Raw genomic sequence first — 16,913 nt, 5'->3', positions numbered from 1 at the left:
TCCTGGTAATCGGTCTGGCCCTGTGGCCTTGTGAATTTTGACCTGTTTAAAGGTCTTACTCACATTGGCTGCGGAGAGGGTGATCACACAGTCGTCCGGAACAGCTGATGCTCTCATGCATGTTTCAGTATTACTTGCCTCGAAGCGAGCATAGACGTTATTTAGCTTGTCTGGTAGGCTCGTGTCACTGGGCAGCTCTCGGCTGTGCTTCCCTTTGTAGTCTGTAATAGTTTGCAGGCCCTGCCACATCCGACGAGCGTTGGAGCCGGTGTAGTACGATTCAATCTTAGTCCTGTATTGACACTTTGCCTGTTTGATGGTTCATAGGAGGGCATAGCAGGATATCTTATAAGCTTCCGGGTTAGAGTCCCACTCCTTGAAAGTGGCAGCTCTACCCTTTAGCTCAATGTGAATGTTGCCTGTAATCCATGGTTTCTGGTTGGGGTATGTACGTACAGTCACTGTGGGGACGACGTCCTCGATGCACTTATTGATAAAGCCAGTGACTTATGTGGTGTAGTCCTCAATGCCATCGGAAGAATCCCAGAACATATTCTTGTCTGTGCTAGCAAAACAGTCCTGTAGTTTAGTATCTGCTTCATCTGACCACTTTTTTATAGACAATAACTGGTGCTTCCTGCTTTCATTTTTGCTTGTACACAGGAATCAGGAGAATAGAATTATGGTCAGATTTGCCAAATGGAGGGTGAGGGAGAACGAGGGAGAGCTTTGTACCCGTCTCTGTGTGTGGAGTATAGGCGGTGTAGAATTATTTTCCCTCTGGTTGCACATTTAACATGCTGATAGAAATCAGGTAAAACTGATTTATGTTTCCCTACGTTAAAGTCCCCGGCCACTAGGAGCGTCACCTCTGGATGAGCGTTTTCCTGTTTTCTTATGGCAGTATACAGCTCTTTGAGTGCGGTTTTAGTGCCAGCATCGGTCTGTGGTGGTATGTAGACAGCTATGAAAAATACAGATGAAAACTGTCTAAGTAGATAGTGTGTTCCACAGCTTATCATGAGATACTCTACCTCAGGCGAGCAAAACCTTGAGGCTTCCTTAGATATTATGCACCAGCTGTTGTTTACATAAATGCATAGACCCCCGCAGGGGGTGTCTTACCAGAGGCTACTGTTCTGTCCTGCCGATAGTGTATAATCCACCAGCTGTACAGTGAGGGAAAAAAGTATTTGATCCCCTGCTGATTTTGTATGTTTGCCCACTGACAAAGAAACGATCAGTCTATAATTTTAATGGTAGGTTTATTTGAACAGTGAGAGACAGAATAACAACAAAAAAATCCAGAACAACGCATGTCAAAAATGTTATAAATTGATTTGCATTTTAATGAGGGAAATAAGTATTTGACCTCCTCTCAATCAGAAAGATTTCTGGCTCCCAGGTGTCTTTTATACAGGTAACAAGCTGAGATTAGGAGCACACTCTTAAAGGGAGTGCCCCTAATCTCACCTTGTTACCAGTATAAAAGACACCTGTCCACAGAAGCAATCAATCAATCAGATTCCAAACTCTCCACCATGGCCAAGACCAAAGAGCTCTCCAAGGATGTCAGGGACAAGATTGTAGACCTACACAAGGCTGGAATGGGCTACAAGACCATCGCCAAGCAGCTTGGTGAGAAGGTGACAACAGTTGGTGCGATTATTCGAAAATGGAAGAAACACAAAAGAACTGTCAATCTCCCTCGGCCTGGGGCTCCATGCAAGATCTCACCTTGTGGAGTTGCAGTGATCATGAGAACGGTGAGGAATCAGCGCAGAACTACACGGGAAGATCTTGTCAATGATCTCAAGGCAGCTGGGACCATAGTCACCAAGAAAACAATTGGTAACACACTACGCCGTGAAGGACTGAAATCCTGCAGCGCCCGCAAGGTCCCCCTGCTCAAGAAAGCACATATACATGCCCGTCTGAAGTTTGCCAATGAACATCTGAATGATTCAGAGGACAACTGGTGAAAGTGTTGTGGTCAGATGAGACCAAAATGGAGCTCTTTGGCATCAACTCAACTCGCCGCGTTTGGAGGAGGAGGAATGCTGCCTATGACCCCAAGAACACCCACCCCACCGTCAAACATGGAGGTGGGAAGCATTATGCTTTGGGGGTGTTTTTCTGCTAAGGGGACAGGACAACTTCACCTCGTCAAAGGGACGATGGACGAGGCCATGTACCGTCAAATCTTGGGTGAGAACCTCCTTCCCTCAGCCAGGGCATTGAAAATGGGTCGTGGATAGGTATTCCAGCATGACAATGACCCAAAACACACAGCCAAGGCAACAAAGGAGTGGCTCAAGAAGAAGCACATTAAGGTCCTGGAGTGGCCTAGCCAGTCTCCAGACCTTAATCCCATAGAAAATCTGTGGAGGGAGCTGAAGGTTCGAGTTGCCAAACGTCAGCCTCGAAACCTCAATGACTTGGAGAAGATCTGCAAAGAGGAGTGGGACAAAATCCCTCCTGAGATGTGTGCAAACCTGGTGGCCAACTACAAGAAACGTCTGACCTCTGTGATTGCCAACAAGGGTTTTGCCACCAAGTACTAAGTCATGTTTTGCAGAGGGATCAAATACTTATTTCCCTCATTAAAATCCAAATCATCTTATAACATTTTTGACATGCGTTTTTCTGGATTTTTTTGTTGTTATTCTGTCTCTCACTGTTCAAATAAACCTACCATTAAAATTATAGACTGATAATTTCTTTTGTCAGTGGGCAAACGTACAAAATCAGCAGGGGATCAAATACTTTTTTCCCTCGCTGTATGTTCTTAATGTTGTCGTTCAGCCACGACTATGTGAAACAAAAGATATTACAGTTTTTAATGTCCCGTTGGTAAACTCAGCAAAAAAAAAAAGTTCTTTTTTCAGGACCCTGTCTTTCAAACATAATTCGTAAAAATCCAAATAACTTCACAGATCTTCATTGTAAAGGGTTTAAACACTGTTTCCCATGCTTGTTCAATGAACCATAAACAATTAATGAACATGCACCTGTGGAACGGAAGTTAAGACACTAACAGCTTACAGACGGTAGGCAATTAAGATCACAGTTATGAAAACTTAAGACACTGAAGGTGCCTTTCTCACTGACTCTGAAAAACACAAAAAGAAAGATGCCTAGGGTCCCTGCTCATCTGTGTGAACGTGCCTTAGGCATGCAGCAAGGAGGCATGAGGACTGCAGATGTGGCCAGGGCAATAAATTGCAATGACCGTACTGTGAGACGCCTAAGACAGAGCTACAGGGAGACAGGACGGACAGCTGATCGTCCTCGCAGTGGTAAACCACGTGTAACAACACCTGCACAGGATCGGTACATCCGAACATCAAACCTGCGGGACAGGTACAGGATGGCAACAACAACTTCCCAAGTTACACCAGGAATGCACAATCTCTCCATCAGTGCTCAGACTGTCTGCAATAGACTGAGAGTGGCTGGAGGCTTGTAGGCCTGTTGTAAGGCAGGTCCTCACCAGACATCACCGGCAACAACGTCGGCCAAACCAGATACTGACTGTTACTTTTGATTTTGCCCCCCCCCCCTTTGTTCAGGGATACATTATTCCTTTTCTGTTAGTCACATGTCTGTGGAACTTGTTCAGTTTATGTCTCAGTTGTTGAATCTAGTTATGTTCATACAAATATTTACACATGTTAAGTTGATAGTCAGAGGATGTTTATTTTTTTGCTGAGTTTAGGATAAACGTGCTTTCAGTTCGTCCCATTTATTTTCCAGCAATTGAACGTTAGCTAGCAGGACGGAAGGAATGGGCAGATTAGCCACTCGTCGCCTGATCCTCACAAAGCACCCTGATCTCTTTCCGCAAAATCTGCGTTTCCTTCTTCAGTGAATCATGGGGATCTGGGCCTGGTCGGGTGTCTGTATTATATCCCTCCCATCCGACTCATTGAAGAAGTCTTCATCCAGTTTGAGGTGAGCATTCGCAGTTCTGATGTCCAGAAGGTCTTTTTGGTCATAAGAGACGGTAGCAGTAACATTATGTACAAAACAAGTTACGAACAACGTGAAAAAACAAACAAAATAGCATGGTTGGTTACGAGCCGATAAGACAGCAGCCTTCCCCTCCGGCGCCATCACAAAAACCACTCCTCTACCTTTTTTTAAGGTATCAATAGCATAGACTTGCTATTGAGAAAGGCCACTGTAGGCAGACCTGGCTCTCAAGAGAACACAGGCTTTGTGCACTCTGCCCACAAATTTTTAATTCTCCATTTTTGATCAACTCCAATATCTATTAGGTGAAATATCACAGTGTGCAATCACAGCAGCAAGATGTGTGACCTGTAGCCACAAGAAAAGTACAACCAGTGAAGATTTATTTTCCCTTTTTTTTTTTTTTTTTTTTTACTATTTCCACATTGTTATAACACTATACATAGCCATAATATGACATTTGAAATGTCTTTATTCTTTTGGAACTTTTGTGTAATGTTTACTGTAAATAAAATGTATTGCTTAACATATGTTTCCATGCCAATAAAGCTCATTAGAGAGAGAGAGAGAGAGAGAGAGAGTGGTATGTGAACAGACAGACTTGACAATGCAACGAGGGAATCTTGCTACATCCCAAGAGCCACCTTGCCTTCTCTTCCACCCAGGCAGAGCTGAGTAGAGCCATATACAGTTGAAGTGGGAAGTTTACATACACTTAGGTTGGAGTCATTAAAACTTGTTTTTCAACCACTCCACAAATTTCTTGTTAACAAACTATAGTTTTGGCAAGTCGGTTAGGACATCTACTTAGTGCATGACACAAGTAATTTTTCCAACAATTATTTACAGACAGATTATTTCACTTAAAATTCACTGTATCACAATTCCACTGGGTCAGAAGTTTACATACACTAAGTTGACTGTGCCTTTAAACAGCTTGGAAAATTCCAGAAGATTATGTAATGGCTTTAGAAGCTTCTGATAGGCTAATTGACAACATTTGAGTCAATTGGAGATGTATCTGTTGATGTATTTCAAGGCCTACCTTCAAACTCAGTGCCTCTTTGCTTGACATCATGGGAAAATCAAAAGAAATCAGCCAAGAAATTGTAGACAAACACAAGTCTGATTCATCCATGGGAGCAATTTACAAACGCCTGAAGGTACCACGTTCATCTGTACAAACAATAGTAGTCAAGTATAAACACCATGGGACCACACAGACGTCATACCGCTGAGGAAGGAGACACATTCTGTCTCCTAGAGATGAACGTACTTTGGTGCGAAAAGTGCAAATCAATCCCAGAACAACAGCAAAGGACCATGTGAAGATGCTGGAGGAAACAGGTACAAAAATATCTATATCCACAGTAAAATGACTTCCATATTGACATAACCTGAAAGGCTGCTCAACAAGGAAGAAGCCACTGCTCCAAAACCTCCATTAAAAAAAGCCAGACTACGGTTTGCAACTGCACATTGGGACAAAGATCATACTTTTTGGAGAAATGGCCTCTGGTCTGATGAAACAAAAAATAGAACTGTTGGCCATAATGACCATCATTATGTTTGGAGGAAAAAGGGGGATACTTGCAAGCCGAAGAACACCATCCCAACCGTGAAGCACGGGGGTGGCAGCATCATGTTGTGGGGGTGCTTTGCTGCAGGAGGGACTGGTGCACTTCACAAAATACATGGCATCATGAGGCAGGAAAATTATGTAGATATATTGAAGCAACATCTCAAGACATCAGTCAGGAAGTTAAAGCTTGGTTGCAAATGGGTCTTTTAAATGGACAATGACCCCAAGCATACTTCCAAAGTTGTGGCAAAATGGTATAAGGACAACAAAGTCAAGGTATTGGAGTGGCCATCACAAAGCCCTGACCTCAATCCCATAGAAGATTTTTGGGAAGAACTGAAAAAGCGTGTGCGAGCAAGGAGGCCTACAAACCTGACTCAGTTACACCAGCTCTCTCAGGAGGAATGGGCCAAAATGGTGGGAAGCTTGTGGAAGGCTACCCGAAACATTTGACCCAAGTTAAACCATTTAAAGGCAATGCTACCAAACACTAATTGAGTGTTTGCAAACTTCTGACCCACTGGGAATGTGATAAAATAAATAAAAGCTGAAATAAATAATTCTCTCTACAATTATTCTGACATTTCACATTCTTAAAATAAAGTGGTGATCCTAACTGACCTAAGACAGTGAATTTGTACTGGGATTAAATGTCAGGAATTGTGAAAAACTGAGTTTAAATGTATTTGGCTAAGGTGTATTTAAACTTCTGACTTCAACTGTATCTGCAGTAGTGTGGTCCATAAATATTGGCTGTGTTGTGGACAGTGATAAGACCAACGCCCTCTCCCGTCCATAGGGCTGGACAGGCCCAGTGTTTAAGGAGAGTGGTTTCGATGCTATGAACTGCATCTGAAACCTTAGTGCATTTCAGAACCAAGGGTAGTGTCTGTGTGTGTGCGCATGTGTGGGTAATATGCATGTTTATCTGTCTGTAGTACTTGCATGTACTGCATGTGTGTATTGGCCAAGCGGGGTGGATGTATGTTACTCTGATCGACTCACCAGGAGCCAGAGTGTGAGCCTCCCTCCCTCCGGTCTTCCCTCCCTTCCAGTCCACTCTGGGCTCAACTTTATCAGAACATGTCAAGGCTGAATACACTGGGTCTATGTGGAAAAGCCACTGGTCTCTGTTACTGTTGCAGATAAGCCATGCCCAGACTGGTCCAACTGTGGGGTGTGTGTGTGTGTGTGTGAGAAGGAGATATGGAGAACCCACTCACGTTGTATTTTCATTACCCCTGCCACATATGATCTCCTGTGCTGAGCACTAAATCACCTTCAACCTGATCTTCAGACGCTCACAAAGACTCCTGTCACCACCAGTTCCCATGTGGCTAGAGTTACAATGAGAAATGCTCGGTCCGTGCCTGTGTGTCAGCCCCCAACCTCATTTGCAGATCAGTGTCCCATCTATGCTCCCAAACCTTTTTGTCTGTAATGTCTTTTTTTATTTTGTTGGACCCCAGGTAGACTAGCTGTTGTCGTGGCGTCAGCTTAATGGGGATCCTAATCAAATCTAAATCTAAAGACTTGACTATGTTTTCTCCAGCCACTGCGATATACTTTCCTGGCCAGAGGGGGAGCACTTTGAGTTAAAATCCTGTAGCTACAATTCTCCTGGTATCATTTAGTGTGAGGCATATTCTATTCTATTAGATCTAAGGGGAGCAATATAAAGTCCTCTAAAGGTAGCTTGAAATATGTCTAACATTTAACATGTACCCAGTTGGATTTCCCTGTTCAAAGCCTGTGAACGTTAGGACAGGAACCCCAAGGAAGGTATTAAGTTGGATAAATACCCAGTGCTGATTGAGTCTATAGGCTAATCTAATGGGATTTGATATAAGCCGCGTACATTTGAAGGGGAACATATCCTAAATTCTGCTAGTTTTCATAACCTAGGGCATGGGGTAGAGGAGGATTTGTTGCTGTAAGAATGAGTGAGCTAAAGGACCTGTTTGTTTATTATACATCTCTAGGTGTGACACAAGGTGTGTGTGTGTGTCTCTCTCTCTCTCTCTCTCTCTCGCTCTCTCGCTCTCTCTCTCTCGCGCTCTTGCTCTCTCTCTCTCGCGCTCTTGCTCTCTCCCTCAATTCAATTCAAGGGGCTTTATTGGCATGGGAAACATATGTTTACATTGCCAAAACAAGTGAAATAGACAACAAACAAAAGGGAAATAAACAAGGGAAATAGACAATCAGAAATTAACAGTAAACATTAAACTCACAAAAGGATTTAAAGAACATAGATCTTTCAAATGTTCTATTATTGGCTATGTACAGTGTTATAACAATGTGTAAATAGTTGAAATACAAAAGGGAAAATAAATAAACAGATAAATATAGATGAATTTACAATGGTTGTTGGTGCTACTTTGGTTGCCCTTTTCTTGTGGCCTAGTTGTGTTGCTGTCTTGTTTGTGTTTGTGAACAGAGCCCCAGGACCAGTTTGCTGAAGGGACTTTTCTCCTGGTTAGTCTCTCTGTAGTTGAAGACTTTATTATGGAGGGTTTGAGAATCGCTTCCTTTTAGGTGGTTGTAGAATATAATTGCTCTTTTCTGGATGTGGATTATTTGCATCCTAATTCTGCTCTACTTGCATTATTTGGTATTTTATGTTGTACCCAGTGGATATTTTTGCAGAATTCTGCATGCAGAGTCTCAATTTGGTGTTTGTTCCATTTTGTGAATTCTTGGTTGGTGAGTGGACCTGAGACCTCACAACCACAGAGAACAATGGGTTCTATAACTGATCCTAATATTTTTTAGCCAGATCCTAATTGAGATGTCAACCTTTATGTTCCTTTTGATGGCGTAGAAGGCCCTTCTTGCCTCGTCTCTCAAATCGTTCACAGCTTTGTGGAAGTTACCTGTGGTGCTGATGTTTAGGCCGAGGTAGGTAGCATTTTTTGTGTGGGTGGAATTTGTATTTGTGGTCTTTGGACCTTTTTTGGAACACCATTATTTTTGTCATACTGAGATGAACTGAGCCCAAGGACCCAAGTATGACAGAATCTGTGCAGAAGATCTAGGTGCTGGTGTAGGCCCTCCTTGGTTGGGGACAGAAGTACCAGATCATCTGCAAACAGTAAACATTTTACTTCAGAGTCTAGTTGGGTGAAGCCGGGTGTTTCAGATAGTTCTAGAGCCCTTGCCAATTTGTTGATATAAATGTTGAAGAGGGTGGGGCTCATGCTGCATCCCTGTCTCGGCCCCTGGCCCTTAGGAAAGAAATCAATGTTTTTTGCCAATTTTAACCGCACACTTGTTGTTTTGTAAATGGATATTATAATATACTATGTTTTCCCCCAACACCGATTTCCATTAACTTATATAACAGATCCTCATGCCAATTTGAGTCAAAAGCTTTTTTGAAATCAACAAAGCATGAGAAGACTTTGCTTTTGTTTTGTTTGTTTGTCAATTGGTGTGTGCAGGGTGAGTACATGGTCTGTCATATGGAAATTTAATAAAAAGCCAATTTGACATTTGCTCAGGACATTGTTTTCACTGAGGAAATGTAGGAGTCTGCTGTTAATGATAATGCAGAGGATTTTCCTAAGGTTGCTGTTGACACATATACCACAGGAGTTATTGGAGCTGAATTTGTCTCCGGTTTTGCACTCAGTTTATATTATATACTCAAAAAAACATACAACCATACACAGCTCTCTCCCTCTCTTACTCCTCACCGCTGTTTCATTCTCTCTCTCTTTGTTTTCATGCCTTTCCTTACCCAGTAATTAGCCTCCTCTCTCTTCTCCTCTCTCTCCTCTCTCTCCTCTCTCTCTCTCTCTCTCTCTCTCTCTCTCTCTCTCTCCTCTCTCTCTCTCTCTCTCTCTCTCTCTCTCTCTCTCTCTCTCTCTCTCTCTCTCCTCTCTCCTCTCTCTCTCTCTCTCTCTCTCTCTCTCTCTTCTCTCTCTCCTCTCTCTCTCTCTCTCTCTCTTCTCTCTCCTCTCTCTCTCTCTCCTCTCTCTCTCTCTCTCCCCCCCTCCCTCTCTCCTCTCTCTCCTCTCTCTCTCTCTCTCTCTCACACACACGCTCTCTCTCTCACACTCTCTCTCTCACACTCTCTCACACTCTCTCACACGCTCTCTCTCACACTCTCAAATCAAATGTATTTATATAGCCCTTCTTACATCAGCTGATATCTCAAAGTGCTGTACAGAAACCCAGCCTAAAACCCCAAACAGCAAGTAATGCAGGTGTAGAAGCACGGCGGCTAGGAAAAACTCCCTAGAAAGGCCAAAATCTAGGAAGAAACCTAGAGAGGAACCAGGCTATGAGGGGTGGCCAGTCCTCTTCTGGCTGTGCCGGGTGGAGATTATAACAGAACATGGTCAAGATGTTAAAATGTTCATAAATGACCAGCATGGTCAAATAATAATAATCACAGTAGTTGTCGAGGGTGCAACAAGTCAGCACCTCAAGAGTAAATGTCAGTTGGCTTTTCATAGCCGATCATTGAGAGTTTAGTCACACTCTCTCTCGTGTGGCCAAAAGGTTGCTGGATTGAATCTCCGAGCTGACATGGTAAAAATATGTCGTTCTGTCCCTGAGTAAGGCAGTTTAACCCACTGTTTACCTGGAACCAAAGACGTGGATGTCGATTATGGCAGTCCCCCACACCTCTCTGATTCAGAGGTTGGGTTAAATGGGGAAGACGCATTCAGTTGTACAACTGACTAGGTATCCCCCTTTCCCTAGCTCCAAACATTGCCACCGATGGTGTCAATTCTCCCCGTAACAGCATCACCAGCTCTCCCCGTCAGCCCCTGACTTCAAACACAGCAGCTACATCCACATTTTTAAAAACAACCTTTTTGGGTATTTTTGTGAAAAATCAGAATGGTCTAATTTCCTGTTCCTGTCATGAAGTTATTTTTACCCTGCTTACTGGCTGTGGCGCTATATCTATATATGTCTGTATACTTTTACCTTTTAATGAGTCTGATTGCTGCTGTTTTACACATCAAAAGGAGATGTTTTATCTCAAAGAGCCTCACCTGCATAAATAAAATGATAAAGGACATCAGATAAAAAGGTTTGGCAGTGGCCATGGCTCTGTATCTCTCTCATAGTGTCCTGCTGCATCCATGGGGTTTTGTGATAGCTCTCTTTGAACGCACACACACACGCACACAGCATAGCTGTCTCCTCTGGGAGGTCTGTCCTAAACCTGTGGATCCTGCAGACTGCAGACAGACAGACAGACAGACAGACGGACAGACCGACTCCCTTTGTCTCTCTGACATGGATGAAAGTACTCCCAGGGGGCATCAGTGTGTGTGTACAGCCACTACTCCCACCCTTCCCTTCCTCTCTCACCTCTCGGCCCAAAGCACACAGTTACCATGGAGACGGGCCCCTCGGGTTCAGTAGGAGGGGCCTGTAGTCAAAGCTCTTTCTAACCACTGACCCCTCCCTTTTCTTGCTATTCCTGAAGAAGGTTCTGTCCCCCCAACCACATACACATCACACCAGCACCCCACCGCTTATCTCTAAGGAATTCTGCATTTGAAAGTCTTTGACACACTCTGTGTTGCACCAAAGCACCCAACCGTTTTCTTCACTGGAATCCCTAATGACAAGTCTTTGTTGCACTATTCCAGCCAAGTCTGGCTCCCTGCAATACATTTTATTAATCCACTCTTTCACTTTGTCCCAACATCCCTCCCTTCACCCTGTATCACTCTTTCTTCTTCACTTCTATTCCTTCTATCAGTCTTTCACCCCCTCCATTCCTCAATCCCTCCATCCTCTCCCAGTGTGTATGGATGGGGTGTAATCTGTTCGTGGTCTCCATTGCCTGCCTCCAAACATGGCTGGTCGTGCTGCTGTAACCGTGTGACTGAGTGTAATGGCCGTGGTGATAGTTGCAGGCAATGGAGCAGACAAGTTATTACAGGACAGGCAAATCTAGACCTGATAGAGCATGAAAACCTCTCCGCCCAGCTCTGCGGTCCTGGGGGCTGCCTCCCTCCCTCACTACCTTTGGCTCTTTTATTTTTCTCTCTCACTCTCTATCGTGGCCTCACTCACTCTCTCTTTTTCTCTCTGTTGTTCCCTCCATGTTGTTGATCCCACCCTACCTCTCTCTTTCGCTCTCATCCTCACTTTCTCACTCATCCTAACACTCTCTGTCATTCTCTTCCCCTCTCTCAAAACATAATAACAGGAGAGGCTCACACGGGACATGACACATGAACACTAATAACGCAGCAGCAGCAGGCAGGGAGGAGTAATGGTGTGCTGGTGTCTGTCAGGGAGCAGCTAACATGCTACGCTATGCTATCACTGCTAAAGAGAGCAGCATGGCCAGACAGCCAATGGAATTCGGAGAGGAGAGGAGAGGGGTAGTATGGTGTCAGTCCCTCAGCCAAGTTGCCCACCACATCCACCACAGTCATTTTTAAGAGTTTGTTTTTCCCTCTCTACATACTGTTCCACAGACAGAGGAATCTGAGAGTGAGTAGCTAGCATACGTAAGCATGAACAGCATGGCCCCTACTACTTGTTTGTTGTTTTTTATTTATAGATTTCCCTCCATGAGGGTTAGGATTTAGTTAGCAGATTTGGACCAGAATGAAAGACGTGTTGTAATTTTTGAAATGTGTTTATTGCTTTTTTCTCACTTAGTATGTGTGTGAGTGCGCACGTGCGTCGGGGTATGTTTGAAGCCTGTTAGCCAGATGGCTTGTCCTCCTGTTTGGGCTATGTTTTACCCCTTCTTCTGCTGTTGCTCTGGAGGGCTGCCCAGGGGGTGAGGGGTGTTGGCCTCCCTTCACTGGGGGAGCTTGGACAGGAGGAATAGTCCTGTTTGAGGTTTTAGGCCTGCACTGAGAGGAACCAGTTTTCCCAAAATGTTGTGAAAATATAGGAACAGACTGCCCCCTAGTGGTATGTCTCACCACTGCTCCACCCCACAGCATGGCCATCTTTACTCTGGCTCAAGCTAATGTGTTGATCTGAGGAGCGGCCTGCTTTGTCACTGACACCATCTTTGCACCATCATCACAAACCTCTCTCGCTGTTATGTCCGTGCCGCCAGCTGAACCAACACCTGTAATTATCAACCGTCACACGGCGTTCCCCCCCCCCCCCTCCATGGAATGAAGCAAACACACCAATCAACTGATGAAACATTCTAGAAGCAGTGGAATGTTATAGCAGCAGAAAGTGTGTTTTCGCCCTTGCTTTTTTTTTCTCTCTTCTAAAGGAGAGTATGTGAATACATTATGTGTTAAGGTATGTAGAGAAAGAAATCCCCTGTATCCCAGCAATAAAATGGCAGTGTTCTGTTAATGTCTGTCATAGTTTGATTTGATTAGACAAAGAAGAGTTTCAGTGCTGCTCGTTGTAACCACTGCATGTTCAATATGTTGGCCCTCAATATAGCAGTCATTCTCCAATACCGTGTCTCACTTTCCTGTCTGTCTTTCTCCTGTCTATGCATCTGGATCAGGAGTAAGAAAGAGATTAGGCAGGTAGAAATGACTTTATGTTTCAGGCTTTGTTTTTAGGTTTGTGTGTCACACTGTAACTGCACCCTTGTGTTTCTGTGATGACACTTTAAAGGATCTACCTCCCACTCCACATCCTCTCTCAGTTCAAACGACAAGAATACACCTGGTGGGACTGCATTTCTGAGTCAGGCTGTCAAACACACTGCCATTTATCCTACACCCGTGTATGGTCTCGGACGTAATGTTAGAGAACACACTGTAGAGTTTTCTAGTAATTGATTCACACAGTCCGCAGTCCATTTTTTTCTTTGCCCTTTTCATTTCAATTCCACCACGGACTTTACCACCACAGGAGAGAGGCTGTACAAGACAGACACAAGGGATGATAAGAGAAGTAGAAGAGGTGGAGAAGCATGGCTGTAGAATGACCTGTACCACCGCACAGTGGAGGCATCAGACTAACTGCTGAGAGAGAGAGATGGTTGTATGTTTTATTGAGTGTATAATATAGACTGAGGGTAGTTGTTGTATGACATGTTCATGTTCCAGCTACATGGAAGGAAATTACTGCCTATTGAGGAGAGGTTGAGAGAGCAGGAGCCAAGACGGAGAGGCTGAGGGAGATGGAAGAGAGCAGGAGGGGAGAGCCGGGAGGATGGGGGAGGAGGCAGTGCAGGTACTAAGAAGGGAGAGCGGGCACTGAGAGGAGAGAGGATAGGAGAAGAAGGGGGTGAGAGAAGGCCCTCTGGTATGATTAAAGTGGACTGTGGGAACAGCAGGCAGAGCCTGTGTGAACCCTGGCCCTCTACCTCCCCAGGGGGGAAAGGTTTATGAGCACTGAGAGTATAGAGACTCTGCTAGAGGTGATGGTGTCATCTGGGAGTGGCAAAGCTCCCTTATGGAATAGAAAGATGCGTGTGTGCTTCTATTCTGATGTGTCTGCATCAGAAACACCAGTTCAATAGCACGGGGCAGGTAGTGCAGTAGACACAAAACAGTAGCCTTTTCATATAGGCCCTCTATCGCTAAACGCACCAAATACTCACCCATTGTTTATGTGCGGGCATTATGAGCATGGACGTCACCAGGACCTGGCTTTTGGGGCTTTATCCCCAAATGATTTTGCGTCAGCCAATAAGCTTTTGTGCTGCTGCAATGGTTTAAAAAGAAATGTGTCAATTGAATGTGCCACTTAATTCATAGAGCTGTGGTTACGTGACACTCCCGAAGTTATCCAACCGTTATAATCCGGGGTGCGCAACAGAGCGACGCTCCCCAACTTTTCAGAATGGTGCTATGTCTCGCAAGATCGCTTAATGATTACTTATCAATCCAAATATAAACCGAATATAATAACATGATAATGCGGCTGCAGAAAATGTCAGGCTACTGTTATGCCAAAAACACCATGTAGTTTCTTATGACAATGTAGGACGATTGTGCTGAAATGTTTAATATTTTTCTCATGAGGTGGCTGTGTTTAACTCCATCTGGTCTCAAATGGGATTAGTTCGGCCGGTTACTTACTTACTGTATAGCTTTCAAGAAGATTGAAATGCATATTCACACGAAAGTGATTGGGATCAAATGGTTGCCATGAAGCATGGACGTTTCACCTGTAAAACGTGAATAATTATCATTCACGATTGACAGTGATGATGGCCTAATTCATAATAAGGCAGGCCTAATTTTTGGTTTTAGGATTTTACAAATATAACGTTTTCCTTTAGCTACTTACAGTATGTGTAGGCAAAGGCAATCATACAATTTGGATGATGCATTGTATGTACATTCTAAAATTCATGTCGGTACCAACTTTCATTCAGAAATAATGGCGTAATAATTATACAAAAATGGTGCTCCGGTAGGCTACATAAAAAACTAGCACTACACCACTGGTTATAATGAATGTAAAGCAATTGCCGTGTGGTCAACTGATCATTGGAACAGTGTCATTGCGCTGCTTTGAGACAAACATGGGAATTCATCTTGATAATTCAATCAATGTCAGATTTTTGTTTTCACTGAATCTCTGTTTGGATATTTGGTCAAAATTAGGCAGACAATTGTTAGCTAAGTTTAGGGAAGTGCTCGTGATCATTAGTCTAGCAATTGAAAGTAATAGAGATTTTACACACACATGAGGCCTATGCTATTGGTTGTTTTTAAGACATGGGTCATTCATTTTTATTGATCTCAGTATGTCAATGTCAGAGTCGCTTGTCATTTTGATCATTTTTGTGGTATAAAAAAGTATTATTGTAATGTATCCAGTCATGTACAATGACGTAGAATTTATTATTTTAGAACGGCCCCTTTTTTCTTGAACCCACAAACCCCTCACTCCCTGGTCTTCAGGACTGAGCCCCGAATATTCTGAAAGTGGTGATCGGCCTGATTATGAGTTCCTTTTGTCTGTGCGTCTGGCGGGAGGGCCGGGTAGCAGCGGTGGAATCCCTTTATCTGTTTTTCTTTTACTGCACTAATTACTGTAGTATTTCATTTTTGTTTTGGACCACTCTCTGCAGAGCTCAGCGCATAATGAATAGGACCAGGGAACAGAGGGAAGGAACGGCCGGGTCTGAGTGAATGAGCATCACCATGACATGGGGAAGGGGTGTTGGTGATTGTTTAGTGGTGACTGTTGGGGGAGGGGGACGCACATGTTATTCAGGCAGACCTTGGTCTCCCCAGACTACCCCCCCCCCCCCCCTCCCCCCTCCCCAATACAGGAAATGTTTCCCTCCTCTCATCTGGAATAATAAAGCACAGTGTTCCTTATTAGTGTTGCAACTCATGTTCATTTCAACCAGTGGGCTGCTGCTGTGTTTATGACTACTATCCCACTATTGTGTGTGTGTGTGTGTGTGTGTGTGTGTGTGTGTGTGTGTGTGTGTGTGTGTGTGTGTGTGTGTGTGTGTGTGTGTATGTGTGTGTGTGTGTGTGTGTGTGTGTGTGTGTGTGCGTGCGTGCGTGCGTGTGTGTGCATGCATTGCTCACTCATCAACAGCAGTAATCTGACTTTCCCCGTAGTGTTGCTCTCTGTTTTCATCTCAGACACTAAGCTCCTGAACTCTGCATAGGTTCTCTAGAAAATAACTGTAAGATCATTTGCCCCTTAGAGCTAGTCCTACATTAAACATATCCATATATTTCCCTTCTCTCCTCCAGAGGCTCCAGGTCAGGACTTTGTAACCCTGGACTACCGGCTGCGCTACTACCCCAGCATCACCTACGCGGTCATCGGCAGCGCTGTCATCTTCGTCCTGGTGGTGGCGCTGTTGGCCCTGGTCCTGCACCATCAGAGGAAGCGCAGCGTGCTGCTGCCCCGTGGGGTCCGGGGGTCCTCCCACCACCACCACCACCACCAGCCCCTGCTGCTGTCCCGCCTGGTCATCCTAGACCGGGGACATGTCCACCCGGCTGGCCCTGGCCTCTCCCCCACCTCCCCGTCTGCTGCGGCCCAGTACCCTGCAGGTCCCCCAGGGCTACAGCTGCTGTCTGGGGCCCTCTACCCCGCTGGCATGCCCATGGACTCACCACCTTCCTACTCCCAGGCTGTACTGGATGTCAGGTAGGCTGAGTCCGCTTGAGACATACTGTAAATGTAGTGTACTGGAGAGAGTAGTGTGAGGCTTATCATTTGAGACATACTGTAAATGTAGTGTACTGGAGAGAGTAGTGTGAGGCTTATCATTTGAGACATACTGTAAATGTTGTGTACTGGAGAGAGTAGTGTGAGGCTTATCATTTGAGACATACTGTAAATGTAGTGTACTGGAGAGAGTAGTGTGAGGCTTATCATTTGAGACATACTGTAAATGTTGTGTACTGGAGGGAGTAGTGTGAGGCTTATCATTTGAGACATACTGTAAATGTTGTGTACT

At 44.4% G+C, this 16,913-nt stretch overlaps 1 protein-coding gene across 2 annotated transcripts in view; it reads left to right on the top strand.

Moving 5' to 3' along the window:
* Window positions 1-16,913, top strand: part of ldlrad3 (low density lipoprotein receptor class A domain containing 3) — a 116,045-nt gene that overhangs the window by 96,536 nt on the left and 2,596 nt on the right. For both annotated transcript variants that reach the window (XM_029696657.1, XM_029696656.1), the window contains exon 5: window positions 16,198-16,600. In XM_029696657.1, the coding sequence (XP_029552517.1) occupies window positions 16,198-16,600 (403 nt within the window). The remainder of the gene's footprint in view (window positions 1-16,197; window positions 16,601-16,913) is intronic.

Source organism: Salmo trutta, chromosome 17, assembly GCF_901001165.1.
Source record: "Salmo trutta chromosome 17, fSalTru1.1, whole genome shotgun sequence".
NCBI lineage: Eukaryota > Metazoa > Chordata > Actinopteri > Salmoniformes > Salmonidae > Salmo > Salmo trutta.
Note: the sequence above shows the minus strand (reverse complement) of the source record. Positions and strands in the feature narration are given on the sequence as shown.